Source organism: Mustela lutreola, chromosome 3, assembly GCF_030435805.1.
Source record: "Mustela lutreola isolate mMusLut2 chromosome 3, mMusLut2.pri, whole genome shotgun sequence".
In the NCBI taxonomy this organism is placed as follows: Eukaryota; Metazoa; Chordata; class Mammalia; order Carnivora; family Mustelidae; genus Mustela; species Mustela lutreola.
Window position 1 is genome coordinate 59,918,324 of NC_081292.1, and position 16,007 is coordinate 59,934,330.

The following is a 16,007-nucleotide window of genomic DNA, read 5'->3' on the forward strand; positions in this document are numbered from 1 at the left end:
GGATCGAGCCCCGCATCGGGCTCTCTGCTCAGCGGGGAAGCCTGCTTCCTCCTCTCTCTCTTTGCCTGCATCTCTGCCTGCTTGTGATCTCTGTCTGTCAAATAAATAAATAGATAGATAGATAAATAAATAAAATCTTTTAAAAAAAAAAAAAGAAAAGAAAAGAAAATGTAGGCCAGTCAACTGCTACCCTACTGTTACTTGTGGTATCATACCGTAGGCATTTCTGTTTGCATTTCTTTTCTTTTCTTATTTTTTTTTTTTTTAAGATTTTTATTGATCTGTTTGACGGGGAAAGATTACAAGCAGGCAGAGAGGCAGGCAGAGGGAGGTGGGAATCAGGCTCCCCGCTGAGCAGAGAGCCTGACACAGGGCTCCATCCCAGGAGCTGAGCTAAAGGCAGAGGCCTAACCCACTGAGCCACCCAGGCGCCCCTGTTTGCATTTCTTTTGAACTTCTCTCTATCTCCTATTAAACTGTAAAAAGTTATAGATATGTGAATACATACTCCTTATTGCTACTTTGAGTTTGCTATCAACCTGTTCTCCAGAATTTTATTACTTTTACAGTTTCTATTCACTAAAGGGTTAAGGTCATATCTGCCTTGGAATACAAATATTCTGTGTTGTAAATTTAGCCAGAGGCCCATATGCTTTGAAAAATCAATTAAACACAATAGGTTTAAAAATAAAAAATTGGGGCGCTTGGGTGGCTCAGTGGGTTAAGCCACTGCCTTTGGCTCAGGTCATGATCTCAGAGTCCTGGGATCGAGTCCCGCATCAGGCTCTCTGCTCAGCAGGGAACCTGCTTCCCTCTCTCTCTCTCTGCCTGCCTCTCCGTCTACTTGTGATTTCTCTCTGTCAAATAAATAAATAAAATCTTTAATTAAAAAAAAATGTAAAAATTAACAAAGGGTAGTAACCAAAATAAGTATTTGAATAGACAACTCATTTCAGCATACAAAGGGGCTAAGGAATTGACCTATAGTTCAGGGCTAGAATGGTCCATAGAAAACAAATGTTATACAGTTTAGTACACAAATGAATGAATGAGCGTCAAAGTTTAAAATCATACAATAGACATAATTGCGCTTGAAAAAGATAAAAAGTATCTTTTTATGGGACCATAAAAATACTTCAATAAGATAGATAATAGAATTCATTAATAATATGATCCATCTGTTTCCTAGTATCCAGATTAAACATACACAACTTGGTTTCATAAGTGATTGCTTTCCACAGATGGCAGTACTGATCTAGTTCCTGAAGCATTTTCCTTAACGTGATACAAAATTGAGCAGTATAGCTCAAGACTGTAATTGAGTATTGGCTTCAGAAGACTAGGCTTACAGGAAATAGATTGGCATGATGTTTAGTTGTTACGTCCAATAAACTGTTAAGTTTATAAATTTGGGGAGGAGTAGAGAATATCTTCTTGTTTTACAAAACTGTAGACTATTCTGGTTCCATTCAGCTGGAACATTTACTATAAAAATTCTAAGGATTATTAGGTGATAGGAACACAGTCATATCAGACTAGTATTAACAAAATTTCCTGCCTTATAGCTGTCCATAGAATTACCTAGTTATTTGTGAACTTTTTTTTTACATTTGCAGTACCTTTTAGGATTAGAGAATCACTTTCTAAATTTCTAATTCCAGATTTTACTCAGTCTAGCAGTTTTTTTCCTTTTATTTCTTGCTGGATAACAATTCTGTTGTCTTCTGTGGAATCTTTCTTAGTTGATTCATAAAAGCAAACAAAAAAACCTTTAATTCCTAAAACTGCTGAGATACAAACCTATGTGTAAAGATTTAGTTTAGGGACGTCTGGGTGGCTCAGTTGGTTGAGCAGCGGCCTTTGGCTCAGGACATGATCCCAGCGTCCTGGGGTCAAGTCCCACATCGGGCTCCTTGCTCATCGCGGAGCCTCCTTCTCCCTCTGCCTCTGCCTGCCACTCTGTCTGCCTGTGCTCACTCTCTTTGACAAATAAATAAATAAAATCTTTTTTTTTTTTTTTTTTTTTTTTTTTTTTTTAAGATTTAGTTTAGTTTAGTTTTGTTTTTAAGATTTCATTTATGGGACGCCTGGGTGGATCAGTTGGTTAAGTGCCCGCGTTTGGCTCAGGTCATGATCCCAGAGTCCTAGGATCGAGTCCCACATTGGGTAGGCTCCCAGCCTGCTGCTCTCCCTGCTTGTGCTCACTCACTCTTTCTCTCTCTCTGACAAATAAATAAAATCTTTTAAAAAATTCATTGAAAAAAGTATTTTATTTATTTGAAAAAGAGAATGAGAGAGAGAGCACAAGAGGAGGGAGGGGCAAAGGGAGAAGCAGACTCCCCGCTGAGCAGGGAGCCCCTATGTGGGGCTTGATCCCAGGACTCCAGGATCATGACCTGAACCTAAGTTAGTCGCTTAACCAACCGAACCACCCAGGTGCTCCAAAGATTTAGTTTTGTCTTGGAAGTGAAATCCTACTTCATATCTACTTACTACTGTGTTCCTTTTCTTCTAGTCTTTAGTCTTTGGGAATATCCAGGGAGGTAGTCTCCAATATAATGTGATGGTTGAGAAGTCCCTTAAAATGTGATAGGTTTTATGCTCTGGGGAAAACTAACTGACCTTCTTCTAATGTAGTTCTCTCTCACTCATATCTCCCAAAAGTCAGTGAAGTTAGCCATGATAGATGTCATCTCTTTGGAACTGGTTATTTGTGTATTATATTTGAGGGTATACTTTTAATAAGGGCTTCTACAGTTCTAGAAAAAAAGACTTTTTTTTCAGGCCTTCATCTTGCTACAAATATTTAGTCAAGAGGTTAGAAATATTGAGGTTTTTTTTTTTTTTTTTAAATTTATCTATTTATTGTCAGCATAACAGTATTCATTATTTTTTCACCACACCCAGTGCCCCATGCAATCTGTGCCCTCTGTAATACCCACCACCTGGTATCCCAACCTCCCAGCCCCCCACCACCACTTCAAACCCCTCAGATTGTTTTTCAGAGTCCATAGTCTCATGATTCACCTCCCCTTCCAATTTCCCCCAACTCCCTTCTCCTATCTCCCCATGTCCTCCATGCTATTTGTTACCCTCCACAAATAAGTGAAACCATATGATAATTGACTCTCTCTGCTTGACTTATTTCACTCAGCATAATCTCTTTGAGTCCTGTCCATGTTGCTACAAAAGTTGGGTATTCATCCTTTCTGATGGAGGCATAATACTCCATAGTGTCTATGGACCACATCTTCCTTATCCATTCATCCGTTGAAGGGCATCTTGGTTCTTTCCACAGTTTGGCAACCGTGGCCATTGCTGCTATAAACATTGGGGTACAGATGGCCCTTCTTTTCACGACATCTGTATCTTTGGGGTAAATACCCAGGAGTGCAATTGCAGGGTCATAGGGAAGTTCTATTTTTAATTTTTTGAGGAATCTCCACACTGTTCTCCAAAGAGACTGCACCAACTTGCATTCCCACCAACAGTGTAAGAGGGTTCCCCTTTCTCCACATCGCCTCCAACACATGTTGTTTCCTGTTTTGTTAATTTTGGCCATTCTAACTGGTGTAAGGTGATATCTCAATATGGTTTTAATTTGAATCTCCCTGAGGGCTAGTGATGATGAACATTTTTTCATGTGTCTGATAGCCATTTGTATGTCTTCATTGGAGAAATGTCTGTTCATATCTTCTGCCCATTTTTTGATATGATTGCCTGTTTTGTGTGTGTTGAGTTTGAGGAGTTCATTATAGATCCTGGATATCAACCTTTTGTCTGTACTGTCATTTGCAAATATCTTCTCCCATTCCGTGGATTGCCTCTTTGTTTTTTTGACTGTTTCCTTTGCTGTGCAGAAGCTTTTGATTTTGATAAAGTCCCAAAAGTTTATTTTCGCTTTTGTTTCCTTTGCCTTTGGAGACATATCTTGAAAGAAGTTGCTGTGGCTGATATCGAAGAGATTACTGCCTATGTTCTCCTCTAGGATTCTGATGTATTCCTGTCTCACATTGAGGTCTTTTATCCATTTTGAGTTTATCTTTGTGTACGGTGTAAGAGAATGGTCGAGTTTCATTCTTCTACATACAGCTGTCCAGTTTTCCCAGCACCATTTATTGAAGAGATTGTCTTTTTTCCACTGTATATTTTTTCCTGTTTTGTCGACGATTAATTGACCATAGAGTTGAGGGTCCATATCTGGGCTCCCTACCCTGTTCCACTGGTCTATGTGTCTGTTTTTATGCCAGTACCATGCAGTCTTGGTGATTACAGCTTTGTAATAAAGCTTGAAATCAGGTAATGTGATGCCCCCAGTTTTATTTTTGTTTTTCAACATTTCCTTAGCAATTTGGGGTCTCTTCTGATTCCATACAAATTTTTGGATTATTTGCTCCAGCTCTTTGAAGAATACTGGTGGAATTTTGATTGGAATGGCATTAAAAGTATAGATTGTTCTAGGCAGTATAGACATTTTATCAATGTTTATTCTTCCGATCCAAGAGCATGGAAGGGTCTTCCATCTTTTTGTGTCTTCTTCAATTTCCTTCATGAGTGTTCTGTAGTTCCTCGAGTACAGATCCTTTACCTCTTTGGTTAGGTTTATTCCCAGGTATCTTATGGTTCTTGGTGCTATAGTAAATGGAATCGATTCTCTAATTTCCTTTTCTGTATTTTCATTGTTAGTGTATAAGAAAGCCACTGATTTCTGCACATTGACTTTGTATCCTGCCACATTGCTGAATTGCTGTATGAGTTCTAGTAGTTTGGGGGTGGAGTCTTTTGGGTTTTCCATATAAAGAATCATGTCATCTGCGAAGAGAGGGAGTTTGACTTCTTCATTGCCTATTTGGATACCTTTTATTTCTCGTTGTTGTCTGATTGCTGTTGCTAGGACTTCTAATACTATGTTGAACAAGAGTGGTGAAAGTGGGCATCCTTGTCTTGTTCCTGATCTCAACGGGAATGCTGCAAGCTTTTTCCCATTGAGGATGATATTTGCTGTGGTTCTTTCATAGATAGCATTTATAAAGTTCAGGAATGTTCCCTCTATCCCTATACTTTGAAGCGTTTTAATCAGGAATGGATGCTGGATTTTGTCAAGTGCTTTTTCTGCATCAATTGAGAGGACCATGTGGTTCTTCTCTCTTCTCTTATTAATTTGTTCTATCACATTGATTGATTTGCAAATGTTGAACCATCCTTGTAGCCCAGGAATGAATCCCACCTGGTCATGGTGGATAATCTTTTTAATGTGCTGTTGGATGCTGTTTGCTAGGATCTTGTTGAGAATCTTAGCATCCATATTCATCAGTGATATTGATCTGAAATTCTCCTTTTTAGTAGGGTCTTTGCCTGGTTTGGGGATCAGGGTAATGCTGGCTTCATAGAAAGAGTCTGGAAGTTTTCCTTCTGCTTCAATTTTTGGAAACAGCTTCAGGAGAATAGGTGTTATTTCTTCTCTGAAAGTTTTGTAGAATTCTCCAGGGAATTCGTCAGGTCCTGGGCTCTTGTTTGTTGGGAGGTTTTTGATCACTGCTTCAATCTTGTTACTAGTTACATCAATTTTGAGAGTTTATAGTTTTCCAGGAATGCATCCATTTCATCAAGGTTGCTAAGCTTATTGGCATATAACTGTTGATAATAACTTCTGATGATTGTTTCTACTTCCTTGGTGTTAGTTGTGATCTCTCCCTTTTCATTCATAATTTTATGAATTTGGGCTTTCTCTCTTTTCTTTTGGATTAGTGTGGCCAATGGCTTATCGATCTTATTGATTCTTTCAAAAAACCAACTTCTAGTTTCATTAATACGTTCTACTGTATCTTTGGTTTCTACCTCATTGATCTCAGCTCTAATCTTGATGATTTCCCTTCTTATGTGTGGAGTTGGTTTGATTTGTTGTTGATTCTCCAGTTCTTTAAGGTGCAGAGACAGCTGCTGTGTTCTGGATTGTTCCTTTTTTTGAGGGAGGCTTGGATGGATATGTATTTCCCCCTTAGGACTGCCTTTACTTATTGAATTCTTTGATCATGTTTTACAGACTTATATTTGTCTTGATCCATGATGGGTTTGCTCTAAAAACTTTTTTTTTGTAAACCATCTTAGATTCAATAATGTTTTTTCATCTAGCTAGGAAACAGTATTCCTTTTGATAACAAATGGATTTTTTACTTCTTAGTGATGGCCTTTTTATTTGGGGAAAAGTTAGCCATGGCTTTAGCTCATACTTGTCTCCATACTTAAGTATTTGCTTGTAGATTCTTTGATTACTTAGAGCTGTGACAGATTTGTAATGTTTAAGTCATTGTGTCCCTGTGGGTCCAACTATCAGAGATAATAGAACTCTATTTTCTTTTTTTTTTTTAATTAATTAATTTATTTTTTAAAGATTTTATTTATTTACTTGACAGAGAGAAATCACAAGTAGACGGAGAGGCAGGCAGAGAGAGAGAGAGAGAGAGAGAGGGAAGCAGGCTCCCTGCTGAGCAGAGAGCCCGATATGGGACTCGATCCCAGGACCCCGAGATCATGACCCGAGGCGAAGGCAGCGGCTTAACCCACTGAGCCACCCAGGCGCTCTAGAACTCTATTTTCAAAACTTACTAATAAGTTTATTTCTCTAAAGATAGAGTATTCAAGCCAGGGAATATTAGTTGTTTTTTTGTTTGTTTGTTTTTTAAACCTCTAATCCAAGGTAGGGATTGGGCTAGGGAGAATAGCTTTATATGGATTTCTTAATCATTTTGGTGGATTGTAGCACATTCTACAGCACTTACTATACTGGAGTACTTCAGAATGAACAACCTGATGGAAATACATTTATGTTGTAGTCTATCAAAGATGATATACCTTTTGGAGATAAGATCTTATTATTGGTGATTAATTAGGTACTTGATGTTCAGGTTGAATTTTGTCTCACTTTTCTTACTGTATACATTGTCATGTGGTAGAATACTTAAGGTTTGACTTATTAGGTAGAATTTAGTGCCATCTCTTAGCTTAGAGGTCTGTGTGATTAGTTTTATTTTTTTTTTTCCAAGGACCCTGGAGTTATAAATTACTCCGTTGGAAGAGTGATGTTTTAAGGACCTTCTTTACATTCTTAAGTTTGTTCTGCATCCATGGCATCCATATCTCCTTGTTGTTCCAAGTTCCATAGTAATTTAAGAAACAGATACTTTGATGTGACACTTAGAAGCTATAGGCTATCTGCTTATTTTCTTCTTAAAGATATTTTCTTTAAAGATTTCTGATGATGTATTTTAAAAATCTAGTATATTTCACCCTTTAGATTGGCATTAAAATATAGAGTAATAGTCTGTGAGTTTGCCCAGTATAGAAATCAGATTTACTGGTTTTTAGTTTTCATTGAGTTTTATTAACAGTGTATGGATCCTAAGGTGGAATAGTTTGTAAAGTATTTTGGCCAGTTTTTCAGCAGCACTCTCCTTGAGAGCTTTCACAACTCTTGGGTAATTGCCATTAGTCTGTCTTCTTTCTAAAGCTGCTTTCTGAAGAGTAACCAGTCCTCAAAATAAATCCTTCAGATATGTCTTGTGAAATAATTTTGTAAAATAAGTTAGGAACTCCTCAATCTTACATAATGTGTTGAGGTTATCAGAAGACATTATTAAATCTGTGAGGTGTTTTTTTTTTTAATGGCCTCGTTTGTATATGTATCTATATTTGCTAAAAATGTTATTAATTTATCTTTAGAAAATACACTTAAACATTAACAGTATATTAATTAATTTGTTAATTGTGCCTCATTTGTGAAGTTATTTCCTTTATAAAGACAAAACATGGATTATCCTGTGTTAAATACTATGACATTGTTCATCAGGAGTTTACTTCCTATCTCATTACAACTTAAAATTGTTGCTCATAAAAGAACTCTTTACGACTGATAAATCCTTAATATGTGCTAACATAATCAATTTATTATTTTAAATAGAACTAACATACTGGTGCATCATTTAAGACTTGTGTGAACTACTATTTCTGTGAAAGAATGGAACTTGATTTGTTTGTTATTATATAATTGAACACAAATGGGACTTTTTATTTGTAAAGATTGGGGGAGGCAAGTCAGACATGTAAACCATGTTCTTCTTGAAATTATTTCTGTTAGACTAACTTGTATGGATTTTACTTACGCATGTTTGACTTTTTTAATTGTCTTTTTCTCTCCTTTTCTTAAAGATGATACTTGTTGATGCCACTGTTATCATCCTCCTAGCAGAAGATAGTCCTACTGAGAAAATGAGCACTTTGATCATTCAGTCTTTGAACTTTAACCTTTGACTGGAAGTGACCTATAGGCAATGAAGACTACTTCCTTTTACTGCATTTTTACTCGTGTGCATTCTGGGCGCATGTTGATCGCTGGTTCAGTCCAGGCAACTGACATGCTTTTATTAGTCATACAGTATTAATGCAGGTGTCAGGAAATGTCAATATAATTCCATTTTTTATTTTTATTTTTTTAAGCTTTTGGAAAAGTTCCAGGTCCTCATGTATTGTGCAATAACAATGACTTCCTTGGCGGTTTTGGGACGTTCATTGCCGGCAATGGACGTTAAACAGGAAAAATTTTCATTAACTCCTGCCACCCAATAATTAATGCATGATAGGGCCTATGAAATGAACTTACTGGTTATAATGGGATTATAAATAAAGTGAGGGATCCAACATTACTTTGAAAGTCACCCCAACTGTTTATATTTGGATTCTATGCACTGTGATCCTAAGGTTTAACAGCATGAATTAACATGCGTCTTTAAAGGACTGTAATGAAAGATCATTGCGTATTTATTGAATTGTTTATATCTGCTGTCAAATTGTTTTGACATGGAAGGTTTTCAAGTAACATTGGCAGAGAGGTACAATATTGTTTATCCCTATGGTGAAAATAAATTCATTTGTTGTATATAGTTCCTCAATCTCTGGAGTAAAGGTATGAGTAAATCTAGGGTATGAACGGTTGAATCAAGGCTTGATCTTGGAAGTAAGAACAATGGCAGTGAGGATGAAACTGCTGCAGTCCTTAATTGGGGCTTGTTTGTACAGTAACGATTTTTCCAAGTAGATTAATCTACACTCTGTTACTTCCTGCTAGCCATCAGCATGAGCCCTACTGCCTAAACACTATTTCATTTATTTATGTTTGAAAAATCCATAAAGAGTTTTCATTTGCAATTTTGTTTCTTTTGTTATGTTTTAAGTCAAGTTTGAATGTTACAGTACTTCAATTGAAAAGCTTTTGTCAAGTTTTTTCTTGTAATTTTTTCTTGTAAGTATCATTTTGTCCTTTAATCCTGTACCCTAAAATAAGAAATACATTTTTGACAGAGGCTTAATGTTTTAACAAAAGAGTGTGGACATTTTTATTTTAAAATTTAGGCAAAAGTACACTCTAGAATGGTATGTTTGCTTATTTGTCTCACATAACCGTACAGTTTTTCCTGGAGGGATTTGTTTTATTTTGTTTTCTTGTTGTTGAAAAGACTTTGCTTACAGCTAGATAAAATTTTTCTATAGAAAAAAAAATTGTTGAAACGTCCAATTCTCAGTACCATGTAAGTTAATGATATTGCAACTAGGTTCTCTTTTTAAAAAGCAATTATGTATTTTATAAATTACCTTTTCACATATGCAAAAATCTGTTTCTACTACAATGTTATTTTTACTAATGCCTGTTGTTGCACTCTTTTTGACATATCCTGCAGTGAATAAATATATGAATCAATTTGGGCTTAAAAATAAAGGCCAATTGGCTGAAAGGTTTGAAGTATGTACCCCAGCAAAACATCCAATCAATAATTGGCAAGGAATATTTTCAAAATTGTTTTTAATCTCTGTATAGATGACATTTTGTAGCTTTGTACATGTTGTTAATTAAGGGCATATAATTTTACACTCTAAAAGTATAATTGCTGAACTCAGGGGTGGGTAGACTTCAAAAATATGTCTGCTGTAGAAATAACTTGAAAAAAAAGAAATTAAAACTATGGCCAGCCACCAAATTGTGGATACTGTTTATACTATAGTTAGCAAATAACACTTTTTAAAATTAAACACATTTTTTGTTCTTTCTTGACTAGATACACATAAGTTCTCATAATAGTCTATCAGTCTTATCATTTGGCCTGTTTAACTAAGACAGAAAATGTTTTTTGGGATGCTTTGAGCTACTCTTAATTTTTAACTGCTTTTTTAATATGAAATCTGCAGCGGCAAATTACGTATTTCTCATATTTTACACAACTGCTCCAAACTACTGATTGACTTGATCATTTTCAGGGGTGGGGGTGGGGGATCTTTCTCCGTATTGCTGGTCCACGTACTAAAATTCTTTTATAAAGAAATGACCTGTGACATTTAGTCACCAAAGGAATTAATATGCCAGGTCAAAGATTAACAGTGCTGTCCTGTAGATTATATAGCCTCAATTGAGTTTTTTAAAATAAAAGAAGCAGTATTTTAACATACCTCTTTCTCTACATAGAGATACCATAAAATAAAACAAAGTAGAGGAAAGTAAAGGAAACCAAATAATTTCAGTACATTTTATGGTTTAAAGAGAAGATAAGATGAAATACCTAAAATATAGGAATACCAACCATTCAGAATTTGCAATAAGGTAACACCTTATTCATTGCAGTACTCCCTTGAACTTAGGAATTATTGGAAACTCCTTTGCACTTCGATTTAATTAAGTTAATTTTAAATGTAAGTTAAACATTATTAAAAGACATAAGACGTTTACCTAAGTCTTTGCTCTAGAGAGGGCATTTAATGGCTTTGTAATAATAAAAAGAATATTTCTCTGTAATGTGTTGTTGAACAACAACCAGAATACCAAGAAAATGTACATAGGATTATGCTACTTCCCTCTTTCCTTGCTCCATGGGGCACTATCTGCTGCATAGGCCTACAGAATTATACTTTCATATTTAGACAATATGTACTCTCTATTTATTTATTTATTTATTTATTTTAAGGCCATTCTTCTGGTTTGCCAAATTCTATTAAGACAGTGATACATTCATTTCCTTATTTTGCATGCTTAGATCATGAACTTGGTGCCCTCTCAAAAATATTATGTGAAGTAGGTATTAATGCCATAGATTTTAAAGAAAGAAATGGTTTTCAGTTTTTTTAAGATAAATTTTTTAAAATAAATTTTATGGAATTCACCTCTAAAGGACTTAACTTGTAGTGGATGAATTCCTCCTTTTAGCTAGCAGGGAAATAAAGCTTTTTTTAATCCCCAAAAGAAAATGCTAAAATAGCTTTTATATACAGTTCATCTGGAGAAAGATCTTAATCCTTATTGTTTTGACTAGGTATATAAATATTTGGTATAAAATAACTAGGATAGTTTTATTAGTTTTTCCCTTCTGAAATTTTAAATATATGCAAATATATATCATTAGATTCCTGTGGCAAATAATAATTTCTTCAGATTCTAAAGCAGGTATCTAGTGACTGCTTAATTATTTCCAGATTGCATCAAAGATGAATTGGCAAATAATGGAAATGAGTAGTGATATGCAAATGGTATGTAACCACATATTACTTGTTTCTGGTAATCAAGTCTTATTTTTTAAAAAGCCTATTGTTTTTGAGAATTGAGATATTTAAAACTTGTTAAAGCTTCTTCCTAAAAATAGATGAGAAGAGGAGGTACTGTATGTTCAGAAGTTTTTTAAATAAAGAATTCAGTGTCACTAGTTCTAAGACTTTATGGTTACTGCTGCTTATATTTCTCAATCTCACTTTTATTTAGTTTTTTGTACATATTTTAGCTGAATGCTTAGGATTTATTAAGTGTATATAAATTGGTTTTCAAAAAGAACTGAGGCTTTCCCATATCTTTTCTGCGGATTCACTGTTAACAAAATCAGCTACTGCATGGTTCTGTGTTATGCTAATGCCTTTGCATGATTAAGATCTGTGAAGGTGTCTCTTAGTCTGCACCCCTTGGCCCTAATCCTCTTTGCAGTCTTTTGTTTGTTTTTATCTCTTTCATTTTTCTTTCTTCCTTTCTCTTCAGAGATGTCCAGTATGTCAGTCTTCAGCAGTTTCCCTAAGTTTTCCCCTCTCCTTCCTTACCTCTCTTCCTGTCTTCCTCCCTTTCTTCCCCTTTCCTTTTCTTGAGGTTAGGGAATCCAAAAGAGGAAGATTAGTGAAATTACATCAGAATTTTTTCTTTAAAAAGATTCCTTCCTACAAATAAAATACATAGAGTTTCTGATACCTAATTTCAGTTCATCAGTATGTGGCTAAATTTGTTGAATAATTGCTTAATAAATGTGCTGTTAACTAGTAATTTAGTTCCTAAATACTAATATTGAGGGCATTTGGTTTACTTTTTGGATGGTGACTGTCCCAAAGCCTAATTATTTCCCAAATGAATTAAATTATTTGTTTTGGTAAAAGTGTCCATTTAAGTTGCTAAGCCATTTTGAGATTTTTTAATAATTTGTGGGAACTTTTGTTTTCTCAGCATGAACTGTGTATTAAAGACAGGCCTGTATGCATCATTATCATTAGAGGCCTTTGGAGTCTAAACATGTACTTCAGACTTAGACCTTTATTCTTAAAGTTGAAGTTCTGCTCCTGACTATGGTCCTGTAATTGAGGTGTTTATTGGATTTTAATTCTCAAATGGTATTGGGACTTACATTTAGGGATGAATCTCCAGAATGGTTACATGAATGTCTTTTTTTATGAAAAATTTTTTATAAAATATTGTAATATCTGAAGACATTTTGAATATGTGGAAGCAATGCCTGAATAGAAGCTGGTATATTTTAAACATGAGTAAAGAACTAATTGAGCAAGTTGAGTGCAGTTGACAGTGAAAAAGAGAACAGTTTCTTGATGCATACATCGTCAGGGTTTTGTGAAAAGTTTGCTTCTGCAGTCATTCTAAGCTGCTTTCTCAATGGCAAAGCATGGTTCTGGGCTTTGGCTTATTAGTTGTGATATCACTTGTCAAATTTAGCAGTTAATGGAAAAATTGCATAATCCCACCTCTCTAATTTTAAAGTGGAAACAAGTTGAGTAAGGAATGTGGTTGATAGAAACCGTGAAAATCAAGTCTCTCTATAGTTAACTACAGATTATTTATATAAATATTGATTAGCAGGCTCGGGGTAAAATAATTATTTGAAAATATTAATATATCAGTTATCTATAGCCAAGAATTAAGTCAATGTTCAAGTTAAAATGGGTTTGTTGTTTTTAGTTGGTACCATTTTTCTCTCAATATTCAGAAATACGATTGTGCATTTTATTAATAGGAATGGAAGCTCATGCTTGAGGGTTTGAATAGGGTGGATGTATATATATTTTATAATTCAAGTTGTAAAATATGTAAAGCTACTGCTTTTTGAATAGAATATAAATGTTAAGACAAATCTATATATTATATATTTTTAAATACATGTATCAAACTTTTGTTAGTTGAATATAAATTACATTGTGTGCTTTATGGAATTCAGTAACTTTTAATAATAAAGCAGTTGTCATGATTTATTTTATGTAGACTTGAATATTAAATTGAATAGATATTAAATCTCTTTGTAGTTTATAATGTAAAAATTTACTTATGTACTAGCTTCTCTTTACAAAGGACTGTGATCTACAAAGGATTGTGGAAACAGTAAAATGCCCATTTCCAAAGATAAGTGCAACAACATGAAGATAGTCACTAAAGCACTTGTGTATTTAACAGATAATGTTTACTTAGTGTAGCCTACTATGTCTTAGTGGTTCTTCATGCTTTAATTAATGAAATCCTGAGTAAAAGGTGGGTGTTTTCAGAAAAGGTGGAAATTGAGACTCAGGCACTTGCTTAGAGTTACCATGAGTCTGATGTTGCTGAGCTTTAAGTTGTATGATTCCTAAGGATATACTGTAGAGAACTTTGGGATGTTTTCCTGAATATCCACACAGATCAAATAACTTACTTAGGTGAGTGACTCCGGAAGCTATGGGAAGAGAAAAGGAGATAAGCAGAAGAAGGGGTATCTCTCTGCATCTCTGTTATTCATAGCAGGAAGAAATTTAATATTCTCTGCTGATTTCTAGGTTTTCTATTCACGGGGCATGTGCATGCCCAGGAGCACCTTACTCTTCACTGGGGCAGCTGTGCTATCATAAAACTACCTTATCTCAGCATGCTCGTTCTGCATCCCTCAACATTAGATGAGTAGCTGGTTAGATAAATGTAAGGTCCAGCTTCCTTTGTATTTGGACTTTGGTGACACTCTCTCCCTTTATTATAATCCTTAAAATAATTTCTACCTCTCATAGAAGCTTTAAGCCACTGTGAATAAGTGATTCTGTTGAAATCCTTGTATTCCTTAGTACTTTTCACTCTAACATATGGCAGAATTAAACTTGAACTGAATTGAAGTCCAGTGCTGCAACTCAGGGTTTTCTGTGCTTGGGTAATATGGACTAAGGCCACAGTGGTTCTATATCTGTCCTGGGAATTCCTGTCAATAAATATTTTAAATTGCTTATGAGATTTCTTTTTAATGTTTGCTTAAGGCAAAATATATAAGTGGGAGACCTGTGTGCTCTAATTCAGTGGAGTGTGGAAATGTTTTAATAATGAAAGTTGAAATAAGAAACTAAGGTAGAAATTATCTTCTCATATAGGTACTTGGCCTTCAAGGACCTACTGTGGGTAGATAAAACTCATCAGGCAAGAACGTAATAAGGATGGCTATATCCTGCAGAAAAGGTATCCAACTTAATATTAAAGTTTTTTATGTTTCTCCCCCCCCACACCCCCAAATACATATTTCTCTTCTTTCCTGTCACGATGGCATTTCTATCCAACCTAGTTATCCAGATGAAGAATTATCACTAGTCCTCTCTGACACTTTTCCATCATTAATCTCTGTTGAGCCTGTCTTTAAAAAATATATATCTAAAATTTCTCCCTTCCCTCCAGTGCCATTGCCGTTATCCTGGTGTTCCCAGGCTGCTCTTCAGCCATCCACACACCTTGTTCCATATAAGTAATAGCAAAACAAGACTACCTGTACTTGGCTAATGTTCTTCCATGTTCCTAGAATGTTCATCATCTCTCTTTCTACCTGAAAAGTCTAGTTCAAATGTAGTTACAGGGTATCTTTGTCCTTCTTCCCTTCCCACTCCTTACCAGTTTTCTATCCTGGATTCTTTAATAAAAGGGACAATGTCTCAATGGTGCTTGTGTCCTCAGCATGTAGTATACAGTACCTATCCTATAAACTTTTAATAAATGTTTGTTAAATTAATTTGATTGTACTTGTATTTTTATACTAACTTTTCCCAAGAAACTTACTCAGGTGCTAGCGATTTTGAAACATAGATCTAAACCACCTATCTGTGTGAAGTGTCAAAGCAGAACACCCTATCCTTACTACTGCAGAGAGTTTGAAAATAACTACTTTGAAGTAAATCATTAACCATTTGTAACTGGTTTTATTTTATTAAAAAAAGTTTTCATATATTTTGCTGTACCTGAGGAAAATCAGTTACCTTGAATTATTTACAAATTAAGAATATAATTGGTTTAAGTTAGATATATTTGTGGAGACCAGAGATTATAAAGGTAAACCTAATACTAAGCTTAAAAACAGGCATTGAGCAAATACTTAGTACTTTTATGTTAAAAATGATGACAGATAAAAGAAAGCACATTATCTTCAAAGGGCCTGTGTTATAGGCAGGATAAGAAAGAAAAATAATGCAGCATCAAAAGTGATGAGCACTACAAGGTACAGCAAATAGCAGTTTTTGGTAATCACAGAAGTGAGTTGACTGCAAGAACTGTAATGACTTGAAAATTATAAACCTTGTGGATAAGTTCTTGGCAAGTCCAATGACCCCAAGTACAGAAGCCCTGGGACAGGATATGCCTGTATGAATGCCGAACTAGTTGAAGTTGTGGCTCGTTCAGAGTAAGCCAGTGGGGGAGCAGCAGCCAAAGGCCAAAT

General features: G+C 35.1%; 1 protein-coding gene across 1 annotated transcript in view; it reads left to right on the top strand.

Moving 5' to 3' along the window:
• Positions 1-13,542, top strand: part of UBE2W (ubiquitin conjugating enzyme E2 W) — an 82,405-nt gene extending 68,863 nt beyond the window's left edge. The window contains exon 6 of the mRNA XM_059166203.1: positions 8,206-13,542. Coding sequence (XP_059022186.1) covers positions 8,206-8,219 — 14 coding nt within the window. The 3' untranslated portion in view covers positions 8,220-13,542. The remainder of the gene's footprint in view (positions 1-8,205) is intronic.
• The last annotated feature ends 2,465 nt before the right edge of the window (positions 13,543-16,007 follow it).